The sequence below is a fragment of the Thalassophryne amazonica genome, chromosome 4, assembly GCF_902500255.1.
Source record: "Thalassophryne amazonica chromosome 4, fThaAma1.1, whole genome shotgun sequence".
In the NCBI taxonomy this organism is placed as follows: Eukaryota; Metazoa; Chordata; class Actinopteri; order Batrachoidiformes; family Batrachoididae; genus Thalassophryne; species Thalassophryne amazonica.
Window position 1 is genome coordinate 101,208,754 of NC_047106.1, and position 15,971 is coordinate 101,224,724.

Genomic DNA, 15,971 nt, shown 5'->3' on the forward strand with positions numbered 1-15,971 from the left:
TCTGTGAATACTGATGTCGAAGTATAAAGAAGGACAGAAGGAGTTACATGACAGCACGGTGGATTAGTGGTTAGCACTGGTACCTCACAGCAAGAAGGTCATGGGATAGATTCCCGGCCTTTCTGTGTGGAGTTTGCATGTTCTCCCCGTGTCTGTGTGGGTTCCTCTGGGTGCTCCGGTTTCCTCCCACAACAAAAATATGCTTATTTGGGGTCTGCTCCTTTCTCTGCCCCTCACCAAGGCAGCATCTGCATCTGGAGTTGGTCCCCGGGCATCGGACTGTGGCTGTCCACTGCTCCTAGTGGTTGGATTGTGTCTAACTGTAATTAGGATGGGTAAAATGCAGACAAATTTTGTTGTATGTATGTATATATGTGCAATGACAATAAAGGCTCTATTCTATTCTATTACACTGTGTGTTTGTTGATTTAGAGAAAGCTTATGACAGCGTGCCAAGAGAAGAGTTGTGGTGTTGTATGAGGAAGTATGTGAACGTACTGCAGGACATGTACAAGGATAGTGTGACAGCAGTGAGATCCACAGTAGGAATGACAGATTCATTCAAGGTGGAGGTGGGATTACACCAAGTATCAGCTCTGAGTCCTTTCTTGTTCGCAGTGGTGATGGACAGGCTGATGAATGTGATCAGACTGGAGTCTCAATGGACTGTGATATTTGCAGATGACATTGTGGTCTATAGTAAGAGTAGAGAGCAGGTTGAGTCTAGCCTGGAGAGGTGGAGATATGCTCTGGAGAGCAGGGGAATGAAAGTCAGTAGGAGCAAGACTGAGTACATGTGTGTGAATGAGAGGGAGCCCAGTGGAATAGTGCAGTTACAAGGAGTAGAAGTGGTGAAAGTAGATGAGTTTAAATATTTGGGGTCAACTATTCAAAGTAATGGAGAGTGTGGTAGAGAGGTGAAGAAGAGAGTGCAGGCAGGGTGGAGTGGGTGGACAAAGGTGGCAGGAGTGATTTGTGACCAAAGAATATCTGCAAGAGTAGAGGGGAAAGTTTCCAAGACTGGGTTCAAGCCCAACACTTAACCACTAGACCATCACCACCTCATGTATTTTTAACATATTTACAATTATATTATGTACTTACATTGAACTTACTAAATAACATCACACACACACGCTTTTAACATATAGATGATTTACCGCCCCCTGCTGGAATGACATGTGAGTCCAGAATGTAATTGTTAACATCCATTATTCAGCATTATTAAGTAATATCCATAGTTTCTCTAAAAATATTAGTCTTATCAACATTCTGTTTAGGCAGCGTTCATCCTTGACCCAAGACCCAGACACGGTGGCGGAAGACATCAAATGCACTACTTGTCACTCATGGTAACGGCAACATGACACTTAACTAAATTGACTAAACCAACTAAACTACAAAAACACAATAAATCAATAATACTAACTGTTAAACTAACATGAACCACAATAACAACATTTCTCTCATGGTGCATTGTAGTACAACATCTATTGTTCTTTGTTGTTAGCTAATATCACTACTTTCTCCAAAAATATTAATCCTATCAACTAGCCATTTTGCAGCATTCATCCTTGACCCAAAATATATAAGCATACCAAACAGCTCTCCCCAGTTTCTCTGTGATCAAAGCCATACACAGAAACATATACCCACAGAGGCCACTTGGCTATTATAATATTGATATCAAATGATGCAGATCTGTTAAGTGTAATATAAAACAAATAATGAATGTTTCAGATTCATGAAGAATATTCCTATTGTTTGAAAGTTGGACTGTACCATTCAACTCATGCAAATATTCTTAACATTGCAATCATAAACATCCTTTATTTGTATACTAAATCCTACACATTGCAGCTTTAATGGGTTTGAATGAATATCTTGCATCTGGAGGTACCACGAGCAGTGTTTCCATGCAGTTCCCTGTGTTAATGCCATAATTTCAACATGTACTGTAGTTCAATAGTTGTTGTTTTTAAATCATCTGTTTCACTGCTTTGATCTGCAGTCGACTAATGATTTTTATTTGTTGTACCAGTCCTAAAGCTAAAACAGATGCATTCTGCATGGTGACTTCCAGCTGAAATGACAAAAAAACAAACAAAAAAAACAAAACAAAATGGTATCAGTTAAGTAAAATGTGTGGCAATAACTGTGGCAAACAGAAGTTCAGTAAAAGGAAGAAGTTGTATTATGCATATCAGTCGTGCATAGAACACGTATATGTGGGTGTGTGAGTGGCAGTGCACGTGCACACACAACTGCACGTGTGCAGCTGGCGAGGGTGCATGTCTCTAACCACAAACCACAGAGCACGCAAACACACATTTTAAATAGCTTTATGTATTGCACAGGTTTGCCCAGCGTTGTTTCACTCAGTGACACCATCATGGGACGCTTCAGGCTGCTGCTTTTGGGTCTCATCCTAAATGTTGCTCACTGTGTGGAAATTTTGGGTAAGTCTGCAGGGTTTACAATCCATCTGTGAGTGTCAGCTGTTTATGAGCTTATTTTACAGGCCCGAAAGGTGCTGTTTAACCTGTGGCATTTACATTAATCCAGGATGCAGTGCCATTTTTGACGCTGACAACCAATAAATTCACATGCAGATGAATGCACACTGAATAGAGTTATCAGCTTTTATTTGTTTACTGGTATTTTTTTGTGTTTTCCATTATTATTGATTAGCTGTGTCATCCAAAAGCTCACTGGCTTTTTTACAGCCCTTTAAAGTTAATATATTAGGGTCTTTTTTTTCCTATTTGTTGGGGGTCCTCTGCAGGCTGCACCTTTTTAGACCTTGCTCTCTCTGGTTTTCAGTTCAGTGTCAGGTGAATCCTTACACAAGTTTTGTTCCTGTAGAGTCTGGAACCTCCAGCTGGAGATGAATAAATGTGTGAATTTTTTTTTTTCTTCTTTTTGAGTCGCAAGAATTATTTGTTTACCAAAGCCCCAGTTTGCCCAAAATTTAAATAAATAAAAAATGTTGCTGCTTTTTGGAGGGGAGGGGGTTCTGGAAATCTAATCTAAGCTGAAAACACAATTTTCACTCTGTTGTTGCTTAGTTTGTATCCACGAGGTGTGTCTTTTCTGTGCTTGGCTGACATTTATTTTGGCAATAACTTTCAAGGGCAAATGAATTATGAACCTACTGCACATAATGGAACTAATACAGTATATTTATTTCTCCCTTACTCTCTCACACTCTCCTCTTAAGTGGCTTTGAAGACTTTCCATGTGCTGTGATATTTAGAGAGACTAACAGTGTCTCAGCCTTAGCAACGTTTGATGCAGTCGATCTAGTTTAGGCTGCAGCAGCTGCATGTGTGCCCACAGGTTTTTCATCATCATATTTTTGTGGTTTAAATAAAATACAAATTTACTAGACTTCATCTGGCAGACAGGATAACTATGACCTTGGTGAATACAGCAGAGGAATACAGTAAACTGGGCTCAGTCATGCACTGGAGTGCCACACCATGTCAGGTGGTATTAAAAGAACTCTATTCTGAAATCTTTCCTGATTTCTGATTCGGACTGCTTTCATTTCATTAGCATAATGAACTTCATTATGTTGTAACAAGAGCCTATTCGTCACCTCATCACTACGTGTATAAGCCTACAGTCAGTCAGATTAGCTACAAATGAGGGTGACAAGCAGTTGGTGTTTGTCACTTCATGGGTGTTCCCAGTGTGTGGCCAGCTTGTGGTTACTTGGCATTACTGTGCACAGTGTTTAATGATAGATTATAAAGGATGGAGAAGACAGACATGGTTACCATGAACTGTTCCTCCATTCGCCCTATTGAGATATCCCATAATCCCTTCCGCACCAGAGAGGTGCTGCAGTCAAAGTAACATGACAACAATTACAAATTAACATTATACTACCAAAATTTAATTTTTTTATGCCTTTCATAACATTTGTTAGAGACTCCATGCATGAGACCTCTGAAAACTTGCTAAAACAAATATTCAAAATATTCCATATCTGCCACCTTCAATCTGCATGGAACTTCATGAACACAAACGAATGTCAGACATCTTATCTATATTACTCTAGAACAAACAGCACAAAGTGTTGTAAAGGACAATAAGCAGGGCGTTAAAGAGCAAAGTCACTTAAATAACAGAGAAACAACCTGAGCTTCTCGCATGTTTATATAAAACAAAGACAACAACATCTAAAAGCCCAGATAATATATTCATGAGAGGTTTAGACACAATATACAAAGAGTTTTACCTTGCGAAGTTGATGCTGTTGTCCATGTGCAGCGGTTAAATTTCAGCGTTAACTGACTGTTTCAGTGCATTTCTCAATGTTGTTGACATTTTGCAGAGTGGCGACCTTTCTGAGATGTTGAGGGATTTTGAATTTTAAAGGAACCAAAGTTTGGTTGATTTGTTTCAGTCCAACATCTTTCACAGTGACTTTCCTGTATCACTTAGCATGCTACCATTTCTGATGTCTTGTAAATCACATAGAAGTACAACCCCAATTCCAATGAAGTTGGGACATTGTGTGAAATATAAATAAAAACAGAATACTATCAGGTGTGGAGGTCTGATTCGGCTGGACGCAAATGCAGGACTCACACAACAGGCTCTGTAAGTAAAAGCAGTTTACTTGGAAAGCAGTTTACAGTGGACTGGATTGACGAGGCTTAATATGGCTAACATGAAACGTGGGGTGAATTCGCATGGAAGCGGGTAACCGGAGCTGAACCGAAACAGGATTGATCATTTTAGCCCCGTGGAAGGGACCAACAAACCTGGGAGCCAATTTGTGCGGAACCTCACGGAGCAGGAGGTGACGTGTCGACAACCACACTTTCTGGCCAACGGTATAGGCCAGAGCGACTGACCGCTTACCGTCTGCCGCCATCTTATAAAGGGCTGAAGAATGGGCGAGAGCTCTTCGAGCCCGCTCCCAGATCCGTTGGCACCAAATGATCAAACCAAGGGCAGACTGAACCGAAGATTGCAGAACTGTAGGGACAAACAAAGAAGGTTGATGACCGAAAACAACATGAAAAGGCAAATACCCAGAAGAAGCTGATGGTAAACTGTTGTGCACTAACTCAATCCATGATCAATGTGAGGACCAGGTGGACGGGTGTTGTGACCACAATATTCGCAAACCTTTCTCCAGCTCCTGATTAAAACATTCAGTCTGACCGTTTGCCTGAGGATGGTACCCAGATGTGAGACTGGACATGGCCCCAAGGAGATGGCAGAATTCCCTCCAAAACCCCGAGATGAACTGCAGACCCCGGTCAGAGACGATGTTTTGTGGAAACCTATGAATATGGAAAATGTGTAAGCATCAGTTCAGCTAACTCCTTGGCAGAAGGCAATTTAGGCAAAAGTACAAACACACATCTTGGACAGTCTATCAACAACAGTAAGAATTACCATGTGTCCTTTAGAGGGAGGCAGTCCAGTAACAAAATCCAGGGAAATATGGGTCCACAGCCGTCTATGGATAGATAGAGGTAATAACGAACCGGTGTGAGGACGAGTGGAGGACTTGTGCATAGCTCAAGTCTGACAGGCATTGACAAACTCATTTACATCTTTTATCATACAAGGCCACTAGAACCATTGTTGGAGAACAAACATTGTCTTTTTAATACCTGGATGACAGGAGAAATGACTACCATGGCCCCACTTGATAACTTCAACCCTGAGGGGGTCGATACAAACAATTTATCAGCTGGACAGTCGGTAGGAATGGCTTCGCTCTCTAGCGTGGCCCTTACACAAGACTCAATTTCCCAGGTGATTGCTGAAACGAAACATGTGGATGACAGAATATTACCCGGGTCTGCTTGTGTATTGGGGTCATCGTATTGTCAACACAACGTGTTGGGTTTACCATTTTTCGACCCGGGCCAGTAAGTGATAACAAAATCAGACCTGCTGAAAAATATTGCCCAACGAGCCTGGCGGGCATTCAGTCGCTTAGCAGAATGCAAATAAGCTAAATTCTTATGATCGGTATAAACAATAAATGGCATCTGTGCCCCCTCAAGCCAATGTCGCCACTCCTCCAAGGCCATCTTGACCGCAAGCAGTTCCCAGTCGCCGATGAAATAATTGCATTCCAAGGCAGACAACTTGCAAGATAGAAAGGCACAAGGATGTAATCATGTGTCTGTGGCACACATTTGTGATAGAATTGCTCCCAGACCAATATCCGACGCATCGACCTCAACCACGAACTGACATGGGGGGTCAGGAGGGAGTAGCACGGGGGCAGTAGTAAACCGTTGCTTTAGGACCTCACATTCCAGAGTCCACTCGAACACTTGTAGCGACGAGGTCACATTATACAGCGGAGCGGCTACTGAACTGAAATTTCGAAGAAACTTTTGATAGAAATTTGCGAATCACAGAAATCTCTTAATTTCTTTACAGCTACCAGGCACCGCCCAATCCCGTACCACAACCACTTTATTGGGGTCTGTCCCGATAAAGTGGTTCACTGAGGGGAACCCCTCAGTGATAACGAATCCCAGAAAGGACACAGTAGACTTATGGAATTCGCATTTCTCTGCCTTGACGTACAGCTCATTCTGCAGAAGGGTTTGTAATACTGTCCGTACATGCCTGGTGTGAGTCTCAAGGTCAGGAGAATAAATCAGAATGTCATCTAGGTACACGAACACAAACTTATTCAAGAATTCATGCAGAACATCGTTAATGAGAATTTGCAAGATGGCTGGTGCATTAGTGAGCCTGAAAGGCATCACCAGATAGTCGTAGTATCCGGAAGTAGTGTTAAATGTTGTCTTCCATTCGTCACCCTGGCTGATCCTGACCAAATGGTAAGCGTTACGGAGGTCCAATTTGGTAAATACTTTGGCACCCTCTAGTGACACGAAAGCAGATGACATCAATGGTAAAGGGTAGCGGTTCTTTACAATTATGTCATTTAGACCTCGATAATCAATACAGGGCCGAAACGTTTTATCCTTTTTTGTCACAAAGAAAAACCCTGCCCCTGTTGGTGACGATGAGGGCTGAATTAAGCTTGCGTCCAACAATTCCTGTATGTATTCCTGCATTGCGGTGCGTTCAGGAGCAGACAGTGAGTACAACCCCTGGCAAAAATTATGGAATCACCGGCCTCGGAGGATGTTCATTCAGTTGTTTAATTTTGTAGAAAAAAAGCAGATCACAGACATGACACAAAACTAATGTCATTTCAAATGGCAACTTTCTGACTTTAAGCAACACTATAAGAAATCAGGAAAAAAAATTGTGGCAGTCAGTAACGGTTACTTTTTTAGACCAAGCAGAGGGAAAAAATATGGAATCACTCAATTCTGAGGAAAAAATTATGGAATCACCCTGTAAATTTTCATCCCCAAAACTAACACCTGCATCAAATCAGATCTGCTCGTTAGTCTGCATCTAAAAAGGAGTGATCACACCTTGGAGAGCTGTTGCACGAAGTGGACTGACATGAATCATGGCTATAACACGAGAGATGTCAATTGAAACAAAGGAGAGGATTATCAAATTCTTAAAAGAGGGTAAATCATCACGCAATGTTGCAAAAGATGTTGGTTGTTCACAGTCAGCTGTGTCTAAACTCTGGACCAAATACAAACAACATGGGAAGGTTGTTAAAGGCAAACATACTGGTAGACCAAGGAAGACATCAAAGCGTCAAGACAGAAAACTTAAAGCAATATGTCTCAAAAATCGAAAATGCACAACAAAACAAATGAGGACCGAACGGGAGGAAACTGGAGTCAACGTCTGTAACCGAACTGTAAGAAACCGCCTAAAGGAAATGGGATTTACATACAGAAAAGCTAAACGAAAGCCATCATTAACACCTAAACAGAAAAAAACAAGGTTACAATGGGCTAAGGAAAAGCAATCGTGGACTGTGGATGACTGGATGAAAGTCATATTCAGTGATGAATCTCAAATCTGCATTGGGCAAGGTGATGATGCTGGAACTTTTGATTGGTGCCGTTCCAATGAGATTTATAAAGATGACTGCCTGAAGAGAACATGTAAATTTCCACAGTCATTGATGATATGGGGCTGCATGTCAGGTAAAGGCACTGGGGAGATGGCTGTCATTACATCATCAATAAATGCACAAGTTTACGTTGATATTTTGGACACTTTTCTGATGTTTGGGGATGATAAAATCATTTTTCAAGATGATAATGCATCTTGCCATAGAGCAAAAACTGTGAAAACATTCCTTGCAAAAAGACACATAGGGTCAATGTCATGGCCTGCAAATAGTCCGGATCTTAATCCAATTGAAAGTCTTTGGTGGAAGTTGAAGAAAATGGTCCATGACAAGGCTCCAACCTGCAAAGCTGATCTGGCAACAGCAATCAGAGAAAGTTAGAGCCAGATTGATGAAGAGTACTGTTTGTCACTCATTAAGTCCATGCCTTAGAGACTGCAAGCTGTTATAAAAGCCAGAGGTGGTGCAACAAAATACTAGTGATGTGTTGGAGCGTTCTTTTGTTTTTCATGATTCCATAATTTTTTCCTCAGAATTGAGTGATTCCATATTTTTTCCCTCTGCTTGGTCTAAAAAAGTAACCGTTACTGACCGCCACAATTTTTTTTTTTCCTGACTTCTTATAGTGTTTCTTAAAGCCAGAAAGTTGCCATTTGAAATGACTTTAGTTTTGTGTCATGTCTGTGATCTGCTTTTTTTCTACAAAATTAAACAACTGAATGAACATCCTGCGAGGCCGGTGATTCCATAATTGTTGCCAGGGGTTGTATAACTTCCCTCGAGGCGGGCTGGTCCCAGGCAACAAATCAATGGTGCAATCATACGCACGATGAGGCAGGACTAACTTAGCTTTCATCTTACTAAACACAGGTGCTAAATCATGATATCAAGGCAGGACCCCAGCTAGGTCTGACTGAACTGGCACAGGCTGTGACTTGTAACTGATTAAACACCTTCCGGGGCAAGAGGGCCCCAATTCAGTAATCATACTATTCGCTCAATTGAAATTGGGGCTGTGCCATTGCAGCCAGGGGTGCCCCAGGATAACGGAGTGAGTCATTTTGTTTAATACAAGAAAACTGATTGTTTCTACATGATTCTCATTGATTATAAGGCGGACTGACTGAGTTCGATGAGTAATCTGCCCGAGCTCGTGTCCATCCACCGCCCTGACCACGAGAGGTCGCGAGATGCAAAATAATTTAAGGTGCAGGGACCTGGCGAGAGAGAGTAACATCAGATTAGTGTCAGACCCAGAATCCAAGAATGCTTGCACCATTTCAGTGTCTTGATCAGATTGCAATTTAGCAGGAATTAAATTCTGAGAGCTCGAAGCAAAAATAGAGCTGTGACTCACCCACACCGAGGCATGAGGCTTAGCAGAAGCACCCCTGACTGGACAACATGCAATCAAATGACCGGGTTGGCCACAATAAAAACAAAGTCCATCGTCTTGTCTGCACTGTTGTACCTCCTGAGATAGATGCGTGAGGCCGGCTGCATTGGTTCTTCGGTCCCTTGATGTGTGGAGTTGACGCTGGAGTGCTGGACCAGGGTGGAACTCGAGTGTGAGGTGAAGGCGCACCTGGGCAGGTGATGTGGCTCGCGACGGGAACATCCAACAGGCACGCCGGTCGATCCAGATAGCCAGGGCGATCAACTCATCCAAATCCTCTGGCAATTCGACGGCAATCAGCTGATCTCCAACCTCGGCTGCCAGTCCCTGAAAGAACACATCTTGAAGTGCAGCTGGGTTCCACTCACTCTTAGTGGCCAGGATGCGGAAATCCACAGTGTAATCAGCCACTCGGCAAGTGCCCTGCTTAAGCCTCAATAGAGAGCGCACTGCTTTGCGCCCTGGTGGGTGTGTTGAAATACCTGCAGGAGCGCTGCGGTGAATGCACTAATGGAGGAGCAAGATGGCGACTGACTGCTCCACTCCGCAGTCGCCCACACCACAGCCCGGCTAGACAGGTGAGAGATTATGTATGCTATCTTCGTCCTATCAGACGGAAACATACTGGGCATAAGTTCAAAATGTAACTCACACTGCGTGATGAAAGGCATGACATCACCTGTCTCCCCGGAGAATTGTTCAGGGCGGGAAAGCTGGGTACAGATGGCAGCTTCCAGTGTAGTGGTCAAGATGGCGGAGGGTGGATGTGACGCCGGGGAGCTAATGTTGCTCTTTGCTGGGTCTGGGCTGGCCTGAGTATCAAACTTCAATAGAAGTAGTTCTAACGAGAGCTCACGGAGGACATGAAGGCGTCCAGTCGCTGAGCTAGGTCATCAAGACCAGCGCTGAGAGCATTGAGCCGATCCTCTTGCTGGGCCAGCTGCTTACTGTGATGGCGTACCGCAAGCTGGAAAGGCATCAAGTCCACTGCGTCCATTGTTGGCCAGATTGATCTATCAGGTATGGAGGTCGGATTCGGCTGGACGCAAATGCAGGACTCACACAACAGGCTCTGTAAGTAAAAGCAGTTTACTTGAACAGTAAACAGGGTCCAATACAGAGTAAGACAGTCCAACAAGAGTAACAAAATCAGAATCATCAGGCAGAAGGCGTGGTTGAGGATACAGGCAGGTAGTCGTAACACACGTGAGACAAGCAGGTCGAGAATACACAAACAGAGCTGGAAAGAAGGGCAAGGAATGAGGCAATCTGAGGAGCTTATATACACCCAGGTGATGAGGTGCAGATTGAGAGCAGGTGTGCATGGAATGCTCCAGAAAGAGGGTGTGGCCAGGGAGAAGGAAACACCCAGCACCAAGAGACAGCAGAGACCAGCAAGAGAGAAAGGAACAGACAGACCCAAGCAGGAAAACCCCAGCAAGAGACAAAACACAACAGAATAATCAAACCAAAACCAAGAAGGCAGCAAACAGAACCCAAAGCCTGACAAATACAATGATTTGCAAATCCTCTTCAACTTATATTGAATTGAATACACCACAAAGACAAGATATTTAATGTTCACACTGATAAACTTTATTGTTTTGTGCAAATATTTGCTCATTTTGAAATGGATGCATTGCAATACGTTTCAAAAAGGCTGGGACAGTGGTATGTTTACCACTGTGTTACATCACCTTTCCTTCTAACAACACTCAATAAGCATTTGGGAACTGAGGACACTAATTGTGAGTGTCATGATTGGGTATAAAAGGAGCATCCCCAAAAGTTTCAGCCATTTACAAGCAAAGATGGGGTAAGGATCACCACTTTGTGAACAACTGCAAGAAAAAATAGTCCAACAGTTTAAGAACAATTTTTCTCAATGTTCAGTTGCAAAGAATTTAGGGATTCCATCATCTACAGTCCATAATAAAATCAGAAGATTCAGAGAATCTGGAGAACTTTCTGCACATAAGTGGCAAGGCTGAAAACCAACACTGAATGCCCGTGATCTTCGATCCCTCAGGTGGCACTGCATTAAAAACCAACATCATTGTGTAAAGGATCTTACCGTGTGGGCTCAGGAACACTTTAGAAAACCATTGTCAATTAACACAGTTCATTGCTACATCTACAAGTGCAAGTTAAAACTCTACCGTGCAAAATGAAAGCCATACATCAACAACATCCAGAAATGCTGCCACCTTCTCTGGGCCCAAGCTCATTTGAAATGGACAGACGCAAAGTGGAAAAGTGTGCTGTGGTCTAATGAGTCCACATTTCAAATTATTTTTGGAAATCATGGACGTCGTGTCCTCCAGAAAAAAAGAGGAAAAAGACCATCCAGATTGTTACCAGCGCAAAGTTCAAAACCCAGCATCTGTGATGGTATGGTACTAGACTGGCCTGCCTGTAGTCCAGACCTGTTGCCCATTGAAAATGTGTGGTGCATTATGAAGTGCAAAATAAAAACAACTGAAGTCGTACATCAAGCAAGAATGGCAAAGAATTCCATCTGCAAAGTTTCAACAATTAGTGTCCTCAGTTCCCAAATGCTTATTGAGTGTTGTTAGAATGAAAGGTGATGTAACACAGTGGTAAACATACCACTGTCCCAGCTTTTTTGAAACATGTTGCAGGCATACATTTCAAATTGAGCAAATATTTGCACAAAAACAATAAAGTTTATCAGTTTGAGCATTAAATATTTTGTCTTTGTGGTGTATTCAATTGAATATAGGTTGAAGAGGATTTGCAAATCATTTTACACAATGTCCCAGCTTCATTGGAATTGGGGTTGTATTATCTGGTTTTGAAGTGTTTATTTCTCACTAACTTTTATGAAATATAATATATGAGAAAACTACCAAGCATGTTAGATGTATACAGAAATGCAGCTGTATTTTTCACCCATCTTTGATTATTTTGTTTGAGTGAGCTGACGTCATGCTGCCTTCTCCTGGATTGGTAGTCAGCATGTCACTAAATTGTCAACTAAATTTGCACTCTAAATGGAACCAAGCTGCACTCTAAATGCAATGCAACACAAACGGGATGAATTAATCTATGTAATGTGATATACGAAGCACCAGTCAAATGACAAGGTTCCACTCAGCCGTTATGTAATGTACAAATAATGAATGTTTATGAGTGCAATGTAAGAGTATTTACATGCATGTATGTAATGTAAATATTCTTTCCATTACATGAGTGAGAATCATCCATAATTTGTTTTAAGTGGTATGCAAATAGAGCTATGTCATTTAATATTTTACTTAAAATCAGACAGGTGTTTCTTCTGGAGCAGGAAGTGGCCAGCAGTGAATCCACTGCTGTCTGTGCATCTGCCTAGCAGCTGACGTGACTTGCCGATATACTGCTAAGATTAGGTTTGCTACACTGAGGAGCTCAGCAGTGCATGTGAGACCACCTCAGCTTTTCCTTCTACTCGTATTTGCCCTATTGAGGTTTCAAATCCCACAAAATCTTGCAAAACTTCAAAGAGTTCACCGCTCTGCGAGATGTCAGTTGCATTGAGAAATGCATTGAGACTCTCTGATCAGACTGCACTTTAATCACTGCACACAGACAACAGCATTAACACTGCAGCATAAAACTCTTTGTATATTGTGCCTAAAACTGAATATATTATCTGTGTTGTGTTTCAATGTTGTTATTGTGTTTGTTTTATGTAAACATGCATGCAAGAAGTTCGGGTTGTTTCTCCATTATTTTCAATGGGAATCGCTGTGAGTGGCGATCGCTTCCTATTTATGTCATTCTGGGGGAAAGTGAAGTTTGCTCTTTAACACCCTGCTTATTGTCCTTTACAACACTGTTTGTGCTGTTTGTTCCACAGTAATATATATGAAATGGCTGAAATTCTTTTTGCGTTTATTAAATTCCATGCAAGTTAAACATAGCAGACACGGATTATTTGGAATATTTGTTTTAGCAAGTCTGCAAGCAGTCTCTTATTATTGTGACGAAAAGCATAAAAAAATTAAAATCAAAATGCACGATAGATGAAGACACTCATGCAATAGGACAAATAATGACTGTCAAGTGACATACAATTCACCATTCAAATGACAAAGATATATTCACATACATTTGGAGAATCTAACAGTGTTGTTTCTTGTCTCAAATACAGGTGACGAGCAGGTTATAGAGATCACAGCCAATGTCACAGCAATCCTGGGAGAAGATGTATACCTGAGCTGCAGATATCTGGGTGAAGGCACCATTACCAATGCCCAGTGGAAACGACAGATTGATTCCAAAATTAGAGCTAAGCGAATAACAGGGTTTGCGAATGACAAACCATTTAAACGTGATGTCGACTTCTCAATCCCAGACTCTCCTACCAACCTGACAGTAAAGATGAGAGTGTCCAGTGTGGCTGTAGAGGGAGAATACACCTGTGAATTTGCATCAGAAGATGCAGCTTTTACAGACAAACTGTTCCTCACTGTATTAGGTAAGACCATTCACTTTTTCACAATCAAGAAATTGTGTTTTCATTTAAAAAAAAGAAACTTGCTCTCAGCTCACTGAAAACACGAAATATTAGGACAAGTGATATGTCATTCAAAGCCTTATGAAAAAATGGTTATTATCGGTAAATGGTAAAAACACTGCATTTATATAGCGCTTTTCCATCTGCATCAGATGCTCAAAGCACTTTACAAGAGTGCCTCACATTCACCCTGATGTCAGGGTGCTGACATACAAGGTGCTCACTACACACCGGGAGCAATAGGGGATTACAGACCTTGCCCAAGGGCCCTTAGTGATTTTCCAGTAAGGCTGGGATTTAAACCGAGGATCTTCTGCTCTCAAGCCCAACGCCTTAACTACTAGACCATCACCTCCCCTTATTGGCATTGGTTATCGGCATTGTTCACGAGCCTTGATTCACTAGATTTGAGGGGACCCTGCCTCAGCGCATGATGTCATCATCCCGACATGACCCATCTGTTACTGTCTGTGGCTGATGGACAATAACATGATCTCATAGCAGCTCATTTGAAACAATTTTGTGTGGAAATATACATCACTTGATCAACATACATGCAGCATAATGTAACCAAAGTGGTGGCCATTCTTTAAAAGCCTGGAGTACTAAGCAGTTGGCAAGTCATATGTAAATAATCTCATATATGTAAAGCTCTATTGCTATGAGTACCATATATACAGTGAGGCAAATAAGTATTTGATCCACTGTCAATTTTGCAACTTTTTCCACCTGTGAGAGCAGGTCTCTGAGAGCCAGATTTCTTGCTGGTTGGTAGATGATCAAATATTTATTTCATGCAATTAAAAAAAAAGAATTACAGACCTCTTCATTCTTTATGGATGGAAAAACCTGCAAAATCAGCAGGGGATCAAATATTATTTTGCCTCACTGTATATGAGACTCATTCTGTAAGGGACAGCCTTCAGTAGTGGTTACACAGCTGTTTTATTTCCCCATTCATTCATCTGCATCATTCTGTGAAGATGAGCATGAGGTTTTATTATAATTTTGTTTTCTTCCAGCTGAATCTTATCTATCTATCTATCTATCTATCTATCTATCTATCTATCTATCTATCTATCTATCTATCTATCTATCTATCTATCTATCTATCATGTATTCAGAAACTATTCACAGCTCTGCACTTTTTCCACATTTTGTTATGTTACAGGCTTATTCCAAAATGGATGAAATACGTTTTTCTCTCAAAATTCTACACACAATACCCCATAATGACAATGGGGGGGGGAAATTATGAGATTTTTGTAAATTCATTAAAAAAAAGAAAAGAAAGAAATCACTTGTACATAAGTATTCACAGCCTTTGCCGTGAAGCTCAACATTGAGCTCAGGTACATCCTGTTTCCACTGATCATCCTTGAGATGTTTCTACAGCTTAACTGGAGTCCACCTGGGGTAAATTCAGTTGATTGGACATGATTTGGAAAGACACACACCTGCCTACATATAAGGTCCCACAGATAGCAGTCCATGTCAGAGCACAAGCCAAGCATGAAGTCAAAGGAACTGTCTACACACAATTCCTTTGACTGGTGTGTGATACTTATGTACATGTAATTGCTTAGTTTTTATTTTTAATAAATTTACAAAAATATTTGAGAGGAAAAATTAATTTACCCCTTTTGGAATAAGGCTGTAACATAACAAAACGTGGAAAAAGTGAAGCCCTGTGCCTTTTTGGGTGCACTGTATTTATCTCTCCTTTTGTGAACCTACTCTGACTTGATTAAATTGAGTTAAGGTGATGTGATGAGTGAAGGGAAGTGATGGTCTAGTGGTTAAATGTTGGGCTTCAGACCAGAGGATCCTCGGTTCAAACTCCAGCCTGACCGGAAAATCACTAAGGGCCCTTGGGCAAGGTCCTTAATCCCTGAGTTGCTCCCAGTGTGTAGTGAGTACCTTGCATATAAAGCGCTTTGATATCTGATGCAGATGGAAAAGCGCTATATAAATGCAGTCCATTTAAGTAAAATCAGCTGTTCTCAAACTCAAAGTTCATAGTTTGCCATCACAGGGTAAATCAACTC

At 41.6% G+C, this 15,971-nt stretch overlaps 1 protein-coding gene across 1 annotated transcript in view; it reads left to right on the forward strand.

Moving 5' to 3' along the window:
- Positions 1–2,143: 2,143 nt before the first annotated feature.
- Positions 2,144–15,971, forward strand: part of si:ch211-149e23.4 — a 55,984-nt gene continuing 42,156 nt past the window's right edge. Inside the window, exons 1-2 of the mRNA XM_034168356.1 lie at positions 2,144–2,459; positions 13,558–13,884. Of these exons, the coding sequence (XP_034024247.1) occupies positions 2,345–2,459; positions 13,558–13,884 (442 nt within the window). The 5' untranslated portion in view covers positions 2,144–2,344. The remainder of the gene's footprint in view (positions 2,460–13,557; positions 13,885–15,971) is intronic.